Source organism: Prunus mume, linkage group LG5 (genome assembly GCF_029339155.1).
Source record: "Prunus mume cultivar Tortuosa linkage group LG5, ASM2933915v1, whole genome shotgun sequence".
Lineage (NCBI taxonomy): Eukaryota > Viridiplantae > Streptophyta > Magnoliopsida > Rosales > Rosaceae > Prunus > Prunus mume.
The window spans coordinates 638,997-660,271 of NC_142702.1; the positions used below are offsets into that span (position 1 = coordinate 638,997).

At 39.2% G+C, this 21,275-nt stretch overlaps 1 protein-coding gene and 2 pseudogenes across 1 annotated transcript; 1 reads left to right on the plus strand and 2 right to left on the minus strand.

The window, feature by feature from the left end:
* Window positions 1–42: 42 nt before the first annotated feature.
* On the minus strand, window positions 43–919 carry LOC107881958 (DNA repair protein XRCC3 homolog pseudogene; annotated as a pseudogene).
* Window positions 920–3,483: 2,564 nt separating this feature from the next.
* LOC148916559 (uncharacterized) lies at window positions 3,484–4,070 on the plus strand (annotated as a pseudogene).
* A 10,511-nt stretch (window positions 4,071–14,581) lies between these two features.
* On the minus strand, window positions 14,582–19,893 carry LOC103343463 (TMV resistance protein N-like). Its single transcript, XM_089051642.1, has 5 exons — window positions 19,275–19,893; window positions 17,130–18,225; window positions 16,721–16,993; window positions 15,648–16,586; window positions 14,582–15,526 (listed from the first exon to the last, which is right to left on the minus strand). Exons 1-5 carry the CDS (start codon window positions 19,787–19,789, stop codon window positions 14,948–14,950), a joined length of 3,402 nt encoding a protein of 1,133 aa, XP_088907768.1. The 5' UTR covers window positions 19,790–19,893; the 3' UTR covers window positions 14,582–14,947.
* Window positions 19,894–21,275: the final 1,382 nt, after the last annotated feature.

Sequence of the window (21,275 nt, forward strand, 5' to 3'; positions counted from 1 at the left end):
GGATCCAAAACATTAAAGTTCTTAGAATTCTTCATTACACAGTTACCCTGATACTCCTACTATACCTTCTTTTCTGATTACATATTCGGCCGATGCATAGGCCAAATGTGGGGCAAATATAAGGTGAAATGTCCTATGTGTTTGACTACATATAGTTGTTGAAGGAGCATTACGAATGTTAACCCCAATAGATTGCTCATGTCTTGCCAAGAACACTCTTGAATTTATGCAATTTGCCCAAGCCAATCCCAAAGCTGGACTCACCCTCTGCCTGATGTGTCCATGGACTCCAAGTTTCCCACCCTCACACCATGCACTCCATCATGTGGCCCAATAAAATCCACCACTTGGTTGGTGACAACCACCGCCAACCCAAAATTATTTGCTAAACCCTTCAATGTCCCAGATATGTTGAAGAACATTTCATATCACTGTTTCAAATCTGCTGGTGTTGTCTGATACTGTGATCGGAACAATGCAGCAATGGAATCAATGACAATGAGTTTCACAGGTAGGCGGGTGTGATCAATGGCAATAAATGCTTGTATGTCTCCAAGGACATGATGAGTTGTTGAGCATCATCAACACCATGAACATATATGTCTTCCAATGGCTCTAACCTTATTAAGTTAGGGTATGATGCATGATAAAGGTTGCCTAGTTGTTGCAATCAACGAAATGGGAAGCTGAATTCTGTGAATATGTAGACGGAGGAGCCCCCTAGTCCGCCATGTGAGGGTGGGAGCTGAGCTCGTACCGTCAGTTGAGACAAAGCTGCCTTCCCTGAACCACTCTCCCTTACCAATTCTGTTATGGAGTTGCAGGGTATCCCACCCCCTAAGCAGTCATCTAGTATTGGGCATCCAATGGATAATTTAGGGGTTGAAAGAGGAAGGAGCATGAGGTATTGGGGTGTCATGTTTATGTAATTTAGGGGGGGGGGGGAAGAGGATGTGATGGTGCTACAAGGCATGCATTATATATATAGATTCATTTTGAAGGTCTGTAATGTAGGCCATATGTCTTTTAAGGGATGTATAATTCATCCTTTTTCCAAGTTGTAATTACTTTTTTGTTTATTTATTTGTTTTTTTTTGGACCAAATAATTTAAAAAACATTCTGATGTAGTACGTACTGTAATAGGATCATATTGTTACATAATACAAAAAGAGGCCACCTCATAGTTCCATTTCCCTGCTGTTGACAAATTCGAAGTTGCATACTCTTCAAGTGCGGCCACAGTGAAATTCATGACCTCGGCCACAGTGATGTTGGCCCAGTTTCCTACCGAATCCACTATTTTTGTAAACTTACGAAATCGTTCGAATCCTCTTTCCACTTCTTGTTGCTTCAACTTGGCCATTTCTTATGATTCCTTGAATACCATAATTGCAATGGCAGGGGCAATTTCAATTTTTGCTTTCATTGCCTTTATATGTAGGAGATGCATGCGAGCATGATAATGAGAGCGAATTGTGCGATTTTTTATGACACCCCATCTAGCTTGGCCCTCCACAATTTTTGAAACTATGTCTGCATGGAGATTTTTCCAAAACATGGTATTGCCTCGACATTGCTGCATGCCATGGACCAAGTTTGCATTGAGTGAATTGGGTGACTTGGCTTGTGTTTCAGTCTCCCCTCCTTCAGTAATTGAAAGCATTGGGTTTGGTGTGAGGTTATGGTCCATGGTCTTCGATATTTATTGTAGGCTGGTCTACGACTTAATTGGAAAAAAAAGGGACTAAATGCGATGTGAGTGAAATCAGTGGGGAAGGGAATGGCTGCAAGCAGGATTTGATGTGATGGAAGTTTTCATTTCAAACAGCTAGGTTGATTAATATAGGCAGGTTTTAATGACCTGGAGTAATTGAGAGAGTTATTGGCAGGGGGGATTAGGGGGAGTAATTGGCGGGAGGGATTGGCGGGAGTTATTACCCAGTTGATTGTATGCCTTTTTGTAATATATTTCTATTTTGGATGTTCCGAATTTGGTAATTTTCCCATTATGTAATTCAAATAAGGGATTTGCCTATTTGCCTAATTGACCAACTCATTCAAATTGACCAATATGGTTATTGTCTTATTTCTCATTTCAGAAATCTCAATTCGTTTCCATTTTTCCATTATTCATATTTTCCTATTTTCCATCTGTCATCCAATTATCCAATTATCCAAATTTTTAAATTTTCATTATTTTTGCCTATTTTTTCTTATTTCCTATTTTCCTATTTTGCAATTTCCCAAGTTCCCTTTTGTGCTATTTCCAGTTTTCCAATTTTTCAATGTTCCTATTTTCCCATATTATGTAATTGAAAAAAGTTGCCTACTTTGCCTAATTGAGAAAGTAATTAAAATTGCCCAATATGGTAATTGTCTTATTTCCCATTTCCACAATTTCAATTCGTTTCCAATTTTCCAATTTTCCATGTGTCCCTGTTTCCTAATTGCATTTATCCAATTTTCAGTTTTTTTTTCCAATTATCCAATTTTTCTATTATCCAATTTTTTTTTTTTTCCAATTGGTCTATTTTCTAAGTTTCCTTATTTCCTATTTTTCAATTATCTAGTTATCCAATAGTCCAATTTTCCAATTTTCCAATTTGCGAATTTACCTATTTTCCAAGTGTCCTTTTTTCCTATTTCCTATTTCGAATTTTCTAATTTTCCTTTTTTTCCAATTTTCATGTTTTCAGAGTTTCCTTTTGTTCAATTTCCAATTTTCCAATTTTCCAAGTTGCTTTATTTTCCGATTACCCAATTTTCCTATTTTCCAGGTGTCCTTTTTTCCTTTTTTCAATTTTCTAATTTTCCTATTTTCCAAGTGTCCTTTTATCCTATTTCCTAGTTTCCTCTTTCCAAATTTCCTTTTTACCCAATTCCAATTTTCCAAATTTCCAAGTTTCCATTTTTTCGTATTTCCGATTTTCCAATTTTCCTTTTGTTCTATTTCCAATTTTCCAATTTTCCAAGTTTCCATATTTCCCATTTTCCAAGTTTGCACTTTTGCTATTTTCCTATTTTCCTATATTCCTATTTGCCTATTTTCCAATTTTCTTTTCTGAAATTCGCAATAAATGCTTAGTTACATAGTCCTTTTTTGGGTTGAAATCCACAATTTCCAATTTCCCATTAAGGTTTGCTTTTTTTGGTTTGTAAGCCAATTTTATTGTTGTTAATGTAATGCTCTACTGCTGTAAATTACAACCAAGGAGTTAATGGTGTAGTTTGGAATCCCATCAATTGAATGCACCAACTAAATACCCATTATACTTCATATAAGTTCCTACATATAACTAAACCTTCCTATATATAACTGCAGCATAGGCACCTTCTTAACGGGAAAGGTAATTAGTCTTACTCAAAGGCAGACATTCTCCACTAAAGCTAACCATATTTTTGTTTACAACTGGAGACTGAATGTGCCTTTATTTGTTTTGTTGCAGTCGGTAGTTGTGAATTATCCCCAGCAATACTTAAAGATGTTGGATGTACGCCCTCCAAACGAGCATGTTAGTTCCCCGGGGGACTAGCCGTGGCATGTGCCATTCCCATCTCCACCTCTGACTTCCCAATCATGATCCCACTTCATCTGGAAGTGAGGCTGAGAGCAATGATCCGCTTGACAAAATTTCTGCCGTCAAGCACGACCTCCAATATTTGTCTAAGGCAATAGATTGGGGGGAGAGCAAATGTAATATTCATGGCCAAGTTATGAGAAACTTGGCAACAAGTTGAACAAAGCATACGCTGGAGAAGTGAAGCAAACTCTAAAAGCAAAAGGTTAGAGTCCTTGAAGTTGAAATTGGAAGAGACAAAGAAATATGCCGTCGAAAAATTCACAAAATCTAAAGAATATAACCATGAAATGGTTGAATGTTTCAACAACGACTTCGAAATGTTCCGAGATTATGCCTCGGTCATCTCACCAGACTACAATTGGAGTGAAATTGATGTAGCTGGTGTCTGGGAGGTGCTGAATATGGGTGCAAAGGGAATGGCTCATCATAGCCTCGTGCATGCAGCGAGGAGGAAGGACAAAGACATGGATCTTTTGATGGACCTGTAGTAAGGGTGAGTGCTGCTTCAGTTCATCTCACTCGAGTACATGGATCTTTTGTTGCCTTTGTTTTCCCTTCGCAGGATAGTATTGTTATGGTTCGATGGCGATTTATTTTGCATGCGTAAAATGTAGTTTGTAATGGATGTGTGTGTATTGTATGTAGATTCACTTCATATTGCTGTTCTATTGTATGATATTGCCTTAATATTGCCTTTGTATTGTATACATAGTGTATGCATATTGTCACCTTATTGGATGTATATTGTAATACTATTGCTATCGTATTGTCATTATATTGCTCTAATATTGCCTCTGTAGTGTACGTATATTGGCCTAATATTGCTATTATATCGTATGTCAATGGCCATTTGGTCTAATAACAGTCTCCACTTCGTTGAAAGTAATCCTAAGTTCAAATATCATGGACATGACAATTGTTAGTTGCCCTTTTTTTTTTTTTTTTAAGCTCTTAGCTTTTAAAAATTGCACCTCCGCTGAAAAATTCATGGATCTGCCGCTGACCACAAACTAAAGAAAAACCGAACACTAGCAAAACAAACAAAGGGCCAAACAGTAAAGTAAATAATAGACAAAGTGAAGGCCCAAAAACAAAAGCCCAAACTGAAAAAACAGAAAACCCTAGATATGAGCATAAACCACAACAGCGCCACCCAAAGACCAACTGCTGCAACACCATTGAAAATATGCAATCATTGAGAATGAGTAACTGGTAACAACACATACCAAAGGTCCAGGCGGAAGATGGGGGGGAACTAGCCACCCACACAAAACATGCTCCCATAATCCAAGGGACAAGAGTTTTAATGATAGGACCCGACCCGAATTTCCCTTGAATCAGATCAAATCCTGCTTTCCTTCCAACACCTAAAGGATACCGGGGCCATTTACTAAAACAAACCCTTTTTCCCGCTACAAAAGCATAAAAGGGTGAAGACTTATGCCGAAATTTCGCCAGAGTCTCCCCTGTAAAACGAACATTCCCAAAATTTACATCTACAATAAAAGCACAATTGAAGTACCCAATCGCCGGCACATAAAAAATTAAGCACACATAGTTTATAAGTCGAAAACAGTAGAAAATTCAAGAAAAAAAATCGTTAGTTTACAAGTCGAAAATAGTAGAAAAGTCACGAAAATAAAATCCTACAATGGTGACGATCATGCGGAGAAGGAGTTTCTAAAACCATAAAGGGGCGCAAAACCATAAAGGATGTGAGTGGACGAAAAGTAAGTTTAAACCTAAGTAGAGGTGTCAAACAGGCCGGCCTATCCCATTTAAACTCGTGCTTTTAACGTTTTCGTGTCGGGTCAGGCCGGCCCATTTAATTTATCGGGCCGTGCCGTGATGGCCCATTTAGTAAAATCATTTATCCCATCCTGGCCCAAAGCCCATGTCCATATTGAAACGGGCCAGGGCGGACTCGTGCCGTGCCCGTGCTCGTGCTCGTGCCATACTCGGGCCCAAGAACCAATCCATTTAATTTTACTTTTTTTCACTTTATTTTTTTTTTTCACTAGATAATTCAAATTATAAACATTAAAAATATAATTATAGGCAAGAAATGATGAACTATTTGAAAACATTAATCAATCAAACATCCAAACAATATGAAATGGCGGAGGGCAAAAAGTGTCGAACTCTACAAAGTCCACTTCAACTTTTCATCTTTAAACAACTTATTATTTTATATGTGAAATAATGTCTTGCTTTGATTATAAGAGAAGCATATATGTCATATGTACTGATTAGATATCAAGTCCAATGTTGTTTAATTAAATTGTAGTTGATATGTTTAATTAATTAAGGACCCAAGTAATTTTTCTAAAATGAAAGACATCAAATATATATTTATGATTAAAAAAAACATATAAATAATGACATTAGATGTCAAATTATTGCATTTTGACTTTTGAGAAAGAAAAAAATGTTAAGTGGGCCGTGCTTGGGCTCGTGTCGTGCTTGAAGCGTGCTCGGGCCAAGCCCGCCCGGTCCATTGATCTCATTTTTTGATCCTGCCCCGGCCCAAGTTTTCATGCCGTGTCGACCACGGCCCATTAATATTCGTGCTCGTGCCGTGTCGTGCCTCATTTAAATGGGCTGGGCTCGTGCCGTGCTGGGCCGGTCCGTCCCGCTTGTGTAACACCCCGACCCCAAATTTATCCCATGTTTAATTAATTTAAGTGGAATTGAGAAATTACCCGTGGGATAGGGGTATTTTAGTCATTTTCTTACCCGGAAGGAATTTGGGAATTTCGGTTGTACCGTTGCGTAGAGCGCGGTGAGATGAGTTCGTAGACACGTAGTGGGCTCGAATCGGAGTTGTAACGAGAGAGATATGATCAGAAGAAACTCAGTGGCATAATCGTAAATATTTGGAAAATGGATTTTTGGTTAAAAGACGGAACTGCCCCCGTCTGTCCTCTCTCTCTCCCGCAGACGCCCTCTCTCCTCATCTGTTCGCGACAAGAACGGTGGCCGCCACGCTTTGGCCGGCCGTTCTCGTCCGCCACCAAAGTCGACGGGCGGTACAAAATGACCGCCGCCCTCTTCCTACCCCATGGGTCTCGCCGCCACCGCCGTGATTTCGCGGAAAACGAGGAGAAAGCTGTTTTGACAGAAACTTCGCCGGCTTCGTTCTCCGTCGTCCGGCCACCGATTCCGGCAAGTGAGGTATGGATTCTCACCTATTTTCCGAGCTCTAGCTGATGGTTGGGTAGGATTTCATAAATTTTGAGGCTAAGTAGCTCGATCTACGAATTGAGATTCGGCCGGTTTTGCGATCGCGATTCCGGCCACTTCCGGTCAGTTTTTGGGGTATGTCCAAGAACAAAAGTGACTCCAAATTAGGTGTATTACCTAGGGTAGGAGTCTTGGCTCACGATTTGGAGGTTTTCCGGCGATGCGATATCGCTTTAGACACCCACGCGCTCCCGGCGCGTGTGGTGGCGCGTGGGCACTGTAGCTGAGGGGCATTTTTGTCCCATTGTGATCCTCTCGATGTCACGAGCTCGTAGGTGTGCTCGAATCTCATTTTGGATACCGTTAGAGTTCCGAACGGATATCGCATATCGCGTATTTTCCGGGTTCGCTAGGTTTGGACCGTTGGATGGTCCTGAAATTATAATATGTTGATCTAGGTATTACCAGGATCGTGTAGGATTCGACGGATCATAAAATGGTGTCCCGGATACTCCGAAAATGCCAACCCTAGGGTTAGGGTTTTAGTGACCGTCCGATCGTGCGATCGTGAGCGATCCGACCGTCCGATCTGGACCAAACTTGCAGGACATGTGTCCTAGAGCCTGTAGAACCTACAGGATCTTTTGGATCGGAATTTGGAGGTCGTGGGCCCCGCGGGCCTGTTTGACCAAGTTTGGGTAGTTTGACCCTGGGTTGACCGCTAGACTTTTGTTGTAGTTCTATCATCCCAGGAGGGTTAGAATGACCTTAGTGACAGGTCTTGAGCGTTGTCTAGTTAAATGGTTTATATGCGAATTTAGGATACTATGTTATGATTTAAATTGCGGAAATTATCAGATGCTATACCAGGGTTGAGGTTTGTATAAAGGTAGAAATTATATTTTATATATTTAATTGTGTGGATGTATGTATACGAAGGTATTAAAGCGATTGAATGTTAGCTTACAATGCTATACGCACTACCCCACGCCCCATATTGTGATCATGTTGAGGGTCGTGAGAATGTAGCCAGCCCCAGAGGTCGCACGCGCCTTTGGATTAGCCGGCGTGTTGATGCACTCCCATACGTGGCGGGTGCCCCGACGTATGAGGAGATGTGATTGTGTGATGGTCGTGAGAATGTAGCCAGCCCAGCAGAGGTCGCACGCGCCTTTGGATTAGCCGGCGTGTTGATGTACCCCATACGTGGCCGGGTGCGTCCCGACGTATGAGGGGAGATGTGATTGTGTGATGGCTGGTGAGAATGTAGCCGTGCTGGTGAGAATGTAGCCGTGCCCAGGAGGTCGCACGCGCCTTTAGATTAGCCGGCGTGTTGATTGCACCCCATACGTGGCCGGGTGCGTCCCGACGATGAGGAGAGATATGGTTGTGTGAGGGCTGGTGAGAATGTAGCCAGGCCCAGTGTGAGGTCGCACGCGCCTTTGGATTAGCCGGCAGTGATGTGCCCCATACGAGGCCGGGTGCGTCCCGTCGTATGAGGGGTGATACTGTGTTTGTGTTTGATGGGTTGTGATGGATAAATATTAGAATGTATGTAATTGTGTGGTGGTCATGGTTTATTTGATATTAGGAGCCAGGATAGATACGAAAGAGCTACGTGTGGCTTGATCCCTTAGTAGGGTACGTAGGCAGCCTGAAGTTACTAGGTGCAGCCACAGATTAGACCCCACTTAGGTGGTCTTATTGAGATTGGTTCGGACCCTTGTTGTTGGTCCCGAAACTTGGTTGAATTGAGATTGGTCTTGAGGACCAAGTGGGTGAAGGTGTGCGTGATTAGATTTTGAATTTGGTATATGCATGTTTGATGCATTAAGTTATTTTAAGAACTTTGTGGGCGGTTTTGCTAGAATCATTTGAAGGCCGGAGGCCATCTGTGTAAATTGCATGAGATTATATTGTGCATGCTGCCGGTTGGGTTACAAATGCGTTTTATGCAGGTGGAATTTTGGGAAATGTTCAATTTATAGGGGAGACTCACAAATTTCGCAGAAAGTCTCGTGCCCTTAGTCCTCTCTCGTAAACGAGGACATAGATTTAAGGAGTGAACCCGGCGTGGGTGTGATGCCGGGGTCTCCGCAGGTTCGCCTCGGGTTCTGGGAAATCCGGACGGGTCCTGTCGACTTGACACCTCTAAACGTAAGCAAAACAAACATACTAACCCTGCCTTTTCGAAAACATTAGCCAGAAAGCCATGCATGTAAAACCTTTTAACACGTGCTTGATTTAAAAACCTATTTGATCCCATAAGTCCCTTTTATACAAATAAATGCACGCACATCCATAGCAATGTACCAGGGGAAAACAATCCAATGCGGGGATTGTTTTACTAGACCACATGATAGAATCCTCAACGTTCATGTGGCTAGGGAATGAGCAGTCCAACTGGGGGACTATTGCTCCCCATACAAGCAAGGTAGAATCCTCAATACACTTGCAGCTAAAATAAGTCATACAAGCGCTAATAGCCCGTCAAGGCCTTCGATACACTTGCCCAGGGATGCCTGGTTCCCGACACACCTCCGAAGAGTTACCGCGTGTCAAAAATAAATATTCAGAGTAACAGTAATGGGGGAGGTACATACTATGGTAAACATGTACACAAATCATATCCGCCATCAATATATATATATATATATATATACTGCAAACACATATTAATACTTTCAATTCCTTTTTACTTCCATACAATGCAATAAAACCCCGCATGTAACCATGCATAAATTTCCAATATTTTCCATATCCAAGTAAAAACAAATATAAATTTAAAAATCCCTTTTAATGCATGAAACTTATACTTTAAAACAATGCTTATTTAAAACAAAGTCCACTTATAGAAAGTCCAATCTCGTATGGCCTCGTAGGGGTCCTGCCTACTGGCTAGACGGAGCCTTAGCACTTATTGAAGAAATATCGAGATACGTTAAAAATTGTATTTCGAACATGAGCTTTAAATTAGAAAGAAAAACCTAATTCCTGGGATTTAATGCGTAGTTCATGTTAAGATGGTCTCGATAGGTTCATGGTCAATGGTTTGGTCAACTTCCCCTTTTTGGTCAACCCGAGCCCACGGGGCCCATGACCTCTAATTTCCAAATTGAGAATTCCTAAAGGTCCAAATCAAAACAAACAACATGTCCCGAGGGTTTGGCCTTGATCGAGCAGTTGGATTACTCTCGATCGCACAATCAGACGGTTATCGGCTACCTAACCCTAAACTCCTTGAATTGAAGTATCCAGGATTTTGATTCCCAATCAACCAATTCTTACACCATCCTAGGGATACAAGGAACCACATAATTTAAAATGAAACCGATTGAACTATCCGAACCTATCTTTCGGACATCACCTAATATGTGAAATTTCGTTTGATAGTCAAACAATAACCTATCACTAATCCAAGCACACCGTCATGCTCGGGACACAATGGGTCCCATGCGAGGCCACATGCACCAATAACGCGTGGGTGTCTTGAGTAATTTCAGGCGATCGGACAAATCCCAAACCGCCGGTCAACACCCATACCTACAGAACCACCACAACTAGGGGAGTCACTTTTGGTCTTGGAACCCAGACAAAGAGTGGTCGGAGCTAGCCCAAACCTCAACAGTCAGCCCAAAACCTAGGTTTTATATTCGATTCAAAACTCCCAAATCGACCCAAACCACCTAGCAAAATAGCTAGAGGACGTCAAGAAGATGAAGAACCATACCTTAGAGCATCTCCAACCGATGTGTCAAAAGTGCCACATAGACATTTAACGGTTAGAAATAATATCTCACATCACTCCAACCGATGTGTCAAAGCTGATGTGGAATGAAGGCTGGAGGTTGAAATGTTATTTTTGACATCCCAAAAGCAAGATGTCAAATGAATATTTTATTATTTTTAAAGATAGTTGGTTGTTACTTTCATTTATTATTTTCCTTTTTATATTTTTTTCTTCTTTATCTTAAATGATTTGATTGTTACAATAATTATTTATTTGACATATCGGGTGGAGTGTAAAACTATGTAAATGTCAAATTGCCACATCAGCCATCAAATTTAAATTTGATGTTTAGTATTTGACATCTCCTTTGGAGATGCTCTTAGTCGACGAGATTGGTTGCTAGAGTCGCCGGAAATGGTGATGAATCTTCCAAAAAACCACCGCATACTCATCAAATGTCGGGTTTTCGTGCTAGGAAAAGGGGTGGGTTGGGTAGAGAAGAGAGAGAGGGAGAATTTGGAACCGGTCTCGTGCAATTTGGTTGTCGACAGCAACAAAATCGTTTTCTAAAACGGCGGCCTTGCACGGGAGAAGAGAGAGAGAGAGAGAGAGAACGTGTGAGGGTTTCTAGGGGCAAAATTGGGTTTCAGGTTTTTAAAACAGAGTTTTTTTTAAAAAGACCAAGTTGCCCTTTTTGTTTTTAGACCCTTATTTAATCATCAAAACTCGGAATTGAGCGTGCCACCTGTCCACAAACTCATCTCGACAAGCTCTACGCAATGGCACAACTCAATTTCCCAAAATAAAAGTGACCAATTTACCCTTAAGGGTAAAAATGTAATTCCATGACTAAATTTTTTAACTTCAAATTTATTTTGGGTCGGAATGTTACATTTAAATGCATCCCCACACCACAAATAGATACCGCCACCGAAAGAGATTGATGGAAGTTGTACCGGCAGAGCTGAGGAGTAAAGGGTGGTGATTGAGAACCAACAATGAAGGGTAGCCGCTGGCCAAAGGGGAGAGAACTATAGAGGGGAGAAAAAACTCAGATATGAGACATAGCTTCGAGAAAATGCACCCATGGAGAGTGGGAGGAGCTGACGACTCACAAGTAGGTGAGGAGGCAAAGATGAGAAGACAAGAAACACAAACAAACAGAAAAAGTAAAAACTCTCATAGTGGAGAGGATGAACTCTCACAAGGGAGAGAGGAAACCCTCACAGAAAGGAGGGAGGAAAGCAAGGGCTTGTAGGAAGAGAAAACAGGGAAGGAAGTGAGGAGAGGGGAGGAGGAACCAAGACCTCTTCACCCAGTGCGACGCCAAAGAGTGTTTTTACTCTCAAAGAGATGTTTCTAGTAAATGTAAGATAAACCTAATATATTGACAATTAGACACCCGAAATTAAGTCTAGTGTGTGTATCCGAACAACCAGTTACATTCGCATTTCCATTAAATATTTCTGATGTGTTCATAAATTAACTGCAACAAAACAAAAGTCAAAGAGAGATGGGAATTTAAAAAGAAGGGAAACAGGGAATTAACTTCGCGACGACCAACAAATCTTTTTACTGTACTTAATTAATGCAATCTTTAGATTTTTTTTTTTTTTTGGGTCGAAACGATCTTTAGATTATGTTAAACGACTCTGTGAATTCATGTATTATCATCTACCAATAATCATTTCTAAGATCAAACATGCAGCTTTGTGATTAATCAGCACTTGAATGACGCTTCTTGGTAATACTAATTAGGATGATTATCCTAAAACCACAATTAAACACAATTTAAATGTGTAGTTTAGCTTGACCATGCTTGTTGCGAGAAGAATAAATATAAATGCAGTTATAGTAAGGAAGATTAGTTGATAAACAGAGGAATATTTAACGCATTTTCATTAAATATTTGGTCCCTTAACATTTACTTATTCGAGCTTTTTTTGTTCCTAGTCTTTTGTTTGACCGGGTCAAACACCTCTTGTTCGAGCTATTTGTTCGAGCTCGGACTAGTCTTATGTAATAAGTATATCAGTTTTTATCATCCAAAACATTTGAAATTTCCAAATTCTTCTGGTTTCATTCACACAAGTGGAATATTGAAGTCCTAAAATCTAACAAAGCATAGAAAAGAATCAAAGATTGTTCCTTCTAAACCCTAGGAAGATGCAAAGGTAATATTGATTCTCACTCAATTTTGGGATTCTCACTCAATTTTGGTTTTCTTTGCATTTGCATTTACTTTCTGTCTTTCTGCTAAATAGACAACGGTATTTTTCACCTACTATCTTGTGAAATACAACACTACGACGTTGTTTATTTACCATCTTGTGAAACTTCATCCTCCAACGGTAGGTTATACTAAATCATTGTCTGAAATTTCATATCACAACGGTTTCATAACTGTTGTTGGTATTTTACTTTGCTAGTTTTCTTTTAGCTTTTCTTGTCAACTTTGTAATAGGACATGTAGTGTACTTTCCAAGCTCAAGGTTATTAGACTAGGTTAAATTGTTATCTAGTTACCCTCCTTTGGCTTCTATCATCAATGACTCAACATAATCAAGGAATGCTAAAGGTAACTTTTGCATTACATTCATTAGAATGCATTAGGTTATGACTAGTCAACTTGTATGTGTTTGACTAGTCATCTTTTGTGCATTATGAGGTCTGCCAGCTCATTTTCGTTTCCAGCTGGGTCCTAACGAATTTTGTCTTATTCTCTAATATTCTTCTCCTTCCATCTGTTTGTTTCTGACCTAGTAATTTTGGGTAAATGGTCCCTTCATTCTCTTTGGTAGCCGTCACTTCAGGAAATGTATTTCTAAGAGGTTGTGAGTTTTCCCCCTTTGCTCTCCTTTCCTTTGGAGTGGTTTCTTCTTCTTATCATAAACAAGTTTTTCAAATTGTTTTTGAAAATTGCTTTGAAAATGAAATATGCGTCTAACTAAATCAAACACATACTCATATATAGATCTAGGTCATATTCTAGATTGATTTCTTCAAGAATATGGTTTCTTGAAGAAATTGATCATTTCATTTTGAATCCAAATTTATTGTTCTTTTTTGGAGTTGAGTTGTAACATTCCGTCCCGAAATTTAATTTAATTATCAAAATTCTAAAGTAAAAGGACAACTTTAACCTTAGGGTTCCTTGGTGATTTGGAGATTGTTCTTCTTACTCTATTCATTTGCATGACTGTTCAACTTCCCAACCACCAATCAACGTCGTCATGTACCGATTGGTCATGCCACCTTCATGAAAAATGTTCATTTCTTCCTCCTCTACCTAGCCCAGTGGTTAATTGACGTCAACAACCAAGGATTTCTCCGATTTTAACGAAAAATAGCTCCGATGGCTTTGTCCTTTTTTCTATGATTTTTGGGTGTTTTCTGATGATTCCGACGGCCAAATCCGTTGAGTGAGGTATGAAAATTCATCCCCTCAGCATGCTCTACCTGTTTATATAGTTTGTTTGGGTTAATTTTGGAGTTTTGGAGATTGATTTAAATACCCATATTGGGCCGAGTATTTTGGCCATTTTCACCCATTTCCGGCCACTTTTTGGCCGGGCTCTAAGACCAAAATTTGCTCCCCTTGTTAGTCTGAACGTGTTTGTATAGGTATTAAAGCTTCTCAGTGCTCAATTTTGGGTTTTGAAATTAGGGATTCAAATTTGGCAGGAGATTTGTTTTGCTGATTTTTGGCCTAATAGGTGGATACCGGATTTTTTGTGGACACCGCACTGATTTGCGATTCCGCCAAGTCACAATTAACCGCAACTCTTCACCAGTTTGCAGTGTCAAATAATGCAATACTGCAATTTCTCGGGCGGTTTGTAGTTTACATGAAATTTTACGATTACCGTACCGCATCCACCCCTACCTTATCTTATATAGCATCAATCTTAATAAAGGCCTACCACATAACATAAGAGATATTGTATATGAGAAAATCTGAACCACTATGTTAGCAACGCAAAGCATGCATGATACGATGGTGCCATTCAAAGAACCAAAATTCCTTCCCAAACTAGAAAGGACTTCTCTTGACACCCCCCCCCCTTAAAAAAAAGTAGAGAGGAGTTCGCAAACAATAATATGCATGATATACTATTTGGGCCCAACAAGATTTCATGTTCTCATATGCAATATATTATACTTCAGAAAATTTAGGTATAGGTACCCATTTAAATATTGCATCTCAAAATAAAGGAAGCAAGCTGATTAAAAAGATCAGATCCAGTAGATTTCTGATCTTTTTACCTAAAAAGCAAGACCCAGTAGATTGCTTGTATGTTGTAGGTCTATGGCAATGAGTGTAATAAGTTCCAACTGTAAACCTCGCCCGGTGCATTATGTCTCCTTCTAGCTTCATTATTTGCAGGCCGATTTGATTTATGATGACATGATTTTCCATATAAAGTAGGGCAGGCGAACTAGGGACTTTGTTCATCTTCTCTTGTGTTTAAAGGGATCAAGCCACAATCTGTTATTGCTTGCCCAAAATAATCCTCTATCACGGTTCTGACCAATCTCAGTCTCACTGACTTCACCAACCTGGTGGCCTAATAGGTGGACCCCACACCTTGTAATCGGTCCTGCACCTTGGTAGTAAAATATAACTTGACACGTATTACCCTGTTGCAACCGCGTGGGTCCTTCCACCATGTTCTTGTTCGGATCCAATAATGGACTACAGTTGAGCCACACATGAGTTTCCTCTAACTTAATACCATACTCAGCCCAAATCTCTATCTCGTTGACCTGTTTTCCATTTATGAGAGTCTTGGCGCAAAACTGACGACCATGATAAGTCATGAGATCGAAAACAGCACATAGAGCCAATCTTGACGTCTCCCATTCTAAATATGGAGGAATTTCAAAACAAACTTCACATTCAGCAATGTATTCCCCTTTATTATCTGTAAAAGGATCTTCAAATACTGTTGCCTCTTTACAACAGCTAAACCACTTTGGAACTTCAGTTCCTGGAACTATAATTTCGACTTTAGAACTCTGAGAAGATACCTAGAATAATTACAACAACCATTGACTTAAAACGTGTGTATATATATATATATATATATATATATATAGAGAGAGAGAGAGAGAGAGAGAGAGAGAGAGAGAGAGAGAGAGAGAGAGAAACCTGATTCAACAAAATGTTTTCTGTGATGTCACAGCCACATAGTCTAAAGCAATTAGTCAAATACAAATGCTGAAGCCCTGGTGACAGTTTTGGAAATGTTTCCAATGACGTGCAACTATTCAGGGTTACTGAAGTTAATTTTGGTGGAAGCACTTCTGGAATTTCCCGAAGCCTCTTGCAACCACACAATCTAAGGCTGAGCAAGTTGACAAATTTGCTAATGCATTCCGGAAGACTGACAAAATTGTTTCCGGAAAGATCAAGTTCTTCTAATGTGGACCAGCAATCGAGAGGCGGGAGAAAATCACTTTCTGATAGATTGCATCCTCCGAGAAAAAAGAAACGTAGCCTGGGAAGCGCTAATGAGAGAGAGTTGTCATCTGAAAAATTTGAGCTATTTGAAAGCAGCTGTAATTCAGTGTAGCTGGATGAAACTTCAAAGTTAACCTCATTGCCAAAAGTAAGGAGTTTTCGACACCCTTTGACACTAAGCTCACCGAGACGTTGCAATCCATATATACGATGTAATGACGCATTTGAAAGGTTCTCACAATAATCGGCTTTTAATACTTCAAGACCAGTAAGATATGCAATTGATGAAGGCAATTCTCTTATGCCACTTCCTTCCATATCCAAAATGATTAGCGATTCCATCTTGTCCTCTATTTCTGGGAAACTTTCAAGCCTTTTACAATCACACAGATAAAGTCTTTCTAAGGATTTCAATCTAAGTCTTGTTCCAAACCTTGTAAGCTGAAAGCATTCTCTGAGATCCAATTCAACAAGTTTATCAAGGAATCCAACAGAACTATCGACCTCAACCAAACGTTTACACTCACTTAGATTCAAGTACTTCAAATTTGGGATTCCAGATAAGTCAACGATTTTTTCTAAGAATTGGCAACCACTTAAATTTGTAGATGTCAACTTTGGGAATTTCTGTGAGAAAAATACACAAAATAGGAAATGATCAACCACACGCCAAATGTAAGGAGTTTTGAACACCTGATGACACTAAGCTCAAAGAAATATATTTGAGATAATAATAGATGAAAATAATTTGAAGTGCGTACCTTAAATCCCTCCAATTGTCTGATATCACTGCATGGCATATTGAACACAACAAGATGCCTTGCATGAAAATTGGATGGCAATAATTGTAACTGGCATCTACCCCAATCAATGAACCTCAACTCGTTGGGTAGATATTCAACATATCCAGATAGAACTGCATTACAGTTTATGAAAATTTCAAGATTTACCATCCCGAAGAAGCTTTTTGCATTCAAGGGTATCTCATCTGGCTTGGGAAACTTCACCATGATGCCTTTAATTTTTCTTGTTCCCTGAGATGAAAAAGATAATAATATTAAGAAACCAAGTCGTTCTTCAAAGCAAAATGCAAGTTCATTTTGTTAAGAAAATTATTGGTTACAACAGGTACTATTTCAGATTGAATATAAGGACATATATTATACTTACGCTATTTTCTGTTAGAACACGGTAGACATCCTCATGAAACCACAATCTACTACGCTTGCCAGGCTCAATGGGGCACTCTTCGTGAACTATATCCTTACCCAATTTTTCTAGCAAGTCATGCATCAAAATCCGATTATATTGAATAGTTATCATTGCCTTCTCAACCAGGACTTCAATACAAACTTGGGAAGCCTTGTGCTTAGAACTTAGTATTTGCATCACATTGTCCTTATCTTCACCCTTGAAGAAACACGCCATGTCTAGAAAAACTTGTTGCACTGAATTATCTAATGCATCATAACTTTTTCGAAGTATTTTCTGTATACCTGTATAAGGTTCTCCTTCATAACCATCTAATATGGCTTGCCAACGATGTATACCTTTATTACGAAGATGAGAACCTAAAAGTGTTAAAGCTAGTGGAAGGCCTTGAGCATAGGCTATTGCTCGTTTTGCGAGTTCCAAATAATCATTTGGAGGTTCATTTCTTCCGAAGGCATTCAAACTGAAAAGCTCAAGAGCTTGGTTGTCATATAACTTATGGACCTCGTATATCAACTCAATTCCATAGCATTTTAGCAATCCGCTATCTTGTGTAGTTATGATGACTCTACTACCCTCACCGAACCAACCAACTCCAGCCAAGTTGTCTAATTGCTCCAATTGATTCACATCATCAAGAATTAAGAGAATCCTTTTATGCCTTAGCAATTTATGTATAATAGAGATACCTTTATCAGCACTAACAATTTTCAACTTTTTGCCACCTAGAATCTCTTGAAGAAGAGTCTCCTGCAGTTGGATTAAGCCTCCATGTGGCATTGAATTTTCTCTAACATCTGCCAAGAAACAACACCCTTCGAACTTATGAGCAATTGCATTATAAACAGCTTTCGCAATTGTTGTCTTGCCTATTCCAGATGTCCCCCAAATCCCAACTATGCGGCGACCATCCCCACCAGCACATAAAAGCATTTCCACAGCTCTTACACAAGAGTGAATTCCAATTGGGTGCTTTGCCACATTCAAATATGTGCGGTTCAGCACTAGGACTACAATCTCTTCAACGATGTGGTTGATAAATGTAGCTTCAGACCTACCATTTAAAAAATTTGACACATTTAAGGAATAAAATGTAAACATGCAAGCACGCAATGAACACAAGGTAGTATTCAGCCTACTGCCCTATTCCACCGAGTTTGGTTGGATAGTCTGCAAAAGTAATGTTCCGTTTGGATGGAGGGATTTAAAAGAAGGGATTTGGATTTGAGAATAATACTAAATTTGCTGCAAAAACAAGAACGATATTAGAATGAAGGAATTTGGAATAACTAGATGTCGTGCCTTTAAAATAGATTTGAAATTGACTACATGTAAGGAATAATTTGAAATCCATTTATCTTCTTCATTTCTCTCTTGTTCAAATCTTAACCTACATGAATTTTACTCGTCTAAACAAACAAGTTTACCTTATAATTTCATCTAAATCCATCAATTGGAATCCTTCCATCCAAATGGAGCCTAATAGTTCTTTTTTTTCGTTACATTGGTAGGAAAGACCATGGGGATTCGATCCTGGGTGCCAAGCAACCGGGAAGGGGGAGGGCCACCACTGTGGTACCCCTGCTTGACGAGCCTAATAGTTCTTTAACTAAAAACAATATTGACTAGTACGGCTTTTGGAGAGACTAATATATATGGGTTTTGAATCTTGGGACATTTTGGAAAAAGCAAAAGGAGAGAGAAAAATTTTAAAAGAAGCAAAAATGGACAAAAATGCCCTCATTTATTTTTAGATTTCCTAAGGAATCCAATACATTTGCATGTCTTTGATTTGAAAGTTGAGTGGTTTTTTTGTCTTTTTTGAAAAAGCTTTGGCTTTTTCCAAAAGTGAAATTTTTTTTATGTCTAAAAGCTAAAAAACCTTTGAATTCTTCTCCCAACAGCTATTGAGAAAAATATTCTGCCTACAGTTTTCTATGTTTATCAAAACAGTACTTTTTTGAATGCGTAACAATTAAATATAACCAAAGGAAAAAGTAGAGAAAAAAATTAAACTTGAAAAAGATAGATGACCCTGAAATATAGAATCAAGCCACTAAATTAACCATATATATATGTGCACTATAGAGGGTAGAAATATACTCTCCCGCCTTGCAAGTATATCCTTTTAAACTTGCTGCTTCTCTAAGAGCGCTCATCCATCTTAGCACCTTCTCCGTATTATCCTTAAATCTGCAGTTCATGTCAGCAAATGCATCACCAAAACTATTTGTTTGGTTCCGTACATGCGAAGGATCCACTTTGTAAAAAATGGGCCAAACTATTTGATTCATTGAGCTTTTGCATCGAAGGATCTCAACGAGTTCGTCCAAGCACCACCTTGAGGATGCATAGTTTTCAGAGAATACAATAAGAGAAATCCGTGACTCTTCAATTGCTTCAAGAAGGGCCGGTGAGATTTTTTCTCCTCCTATAAGCTCACGATCAATGAAGGTGTAGATCCCCTTATCGGACAAGGCCTTGTACAAATGATCTGTAAAATTGGTGCGTGTATCCTTACCTCTAAAACTCACAAACACATCATATGTCCATGGATCTTGAGTTACAGAAGAAGAAGAAGAAGAAGAATGTCCTTGTTGGTTGGCCATAGGAGCCATACTCAGACCAAAGAATAAGTTGTTGGTTGCAGTTGTGAACGTGATAAGTTCAAGAGGAGGAGAGGAACTTCCAGTTTTCAGCTTCCTTTGGTTTCTGACGTGCACACTAGGGACTCTTGCTCAATAAATTAATATTAAGACTGGTTTGTCTTTTTCAGTGTTTGTAAACTCAATGGGCCTCACCTTCCTTCTCCCTGCTGTGCAAGGATGTGGTCCAAATTTACCTCCGTTGGATATTTCTAAGGACGCCTAACTTTGCAACAACCAACAAATCCTTTTACTGTACTTAAACGCGTATCTTTAGATTATGTTATCTTTACAACGACTCTTTGACTCAGTAGATTCATGTGTTGATATAATTTACAGGTGCAGGTGCCTAGTCCCATCCGCTACAGAAAACCAATAATATTCAACATTCAGTTCGGAGATGAGATCTGTAGCTTTGTGCATTAATCAGTGATAGGATTCTCAGGGTTAATATGGTCTTTTTGTATGTTAGCTGAGCTGGCAAGGTTTTGTTAGGCAATTGGTTAGTTAGCTGGCAATTTGTTTTGTTAGTTAACAGCTGTTATTTGCTTAACTGGAAAGCGATTATATTAGTGGGCTTATGCTCATTCTAGGGCATGTCATTGTAAATCCAGTTTCAATAAGAAATAAGGCCTAGTTTGGTGGGCTGGCTTGAATTGGTTAAGATGGACTTCGAAGCGCTAGATTGGTCTGGCTTGCACTCGCTACGCTTTGAGTCCAATCCAGTTTATTTTTGCACCAAACAACAGACTTGAATTATTATTTTTTTAATAAATCAGATTTTTATTTTATTTTTTATTAACAATTCAAAATTCTAACTTTTTTCCCTCAGATTGAAGAAAAACCTTGGAATCATATGCAAAATCCTAAACAAATCAAGAAGACAACTCATAACATCACCCAAAAATCAAACTTTAAAAAATAAAAATTAAAAGAAAATCAAACTCATATAAAGATTTAAAAAAATATAGAAAATTAAACTCATATAAAGTTTTGAAAAACAGAAAAGAAAAGAAAATATAATCTATTGCTAGTTGTTTTCGTTCTTCATATTTGTTTTCTCTAATTCCTGCGGCTATTGGGCTTTGTTTGATTTTGTTTTGGAAGTGGATTTATACATAGGTACCAGGTTAGTCAACATGATAGACAACTGAGATTTCTTCAAATTTTAGACTGCTCCGGCGATGCCCTGCAAGAGAGAGCATACTACAGAGGCGATGACTCCAGCGATGGGTAGAAGGAGAGAGAGAGACCAACGAGATTGGACAGAAGAGAGAGAGAGAGAGAGAGAGAATAGAGAATATAAAATAGGAGAATATAGAAGGCAACGAGATGGATGGGAAGGAGAGAGATGGCGGCAGAGGTTTCACTGTAAACCCACATCTGGGGTTGGGTTTCATAAACCCAGTTATTTGGGACATGGATCCGAAGGCCATATCTAATCTGAGATACATTTATG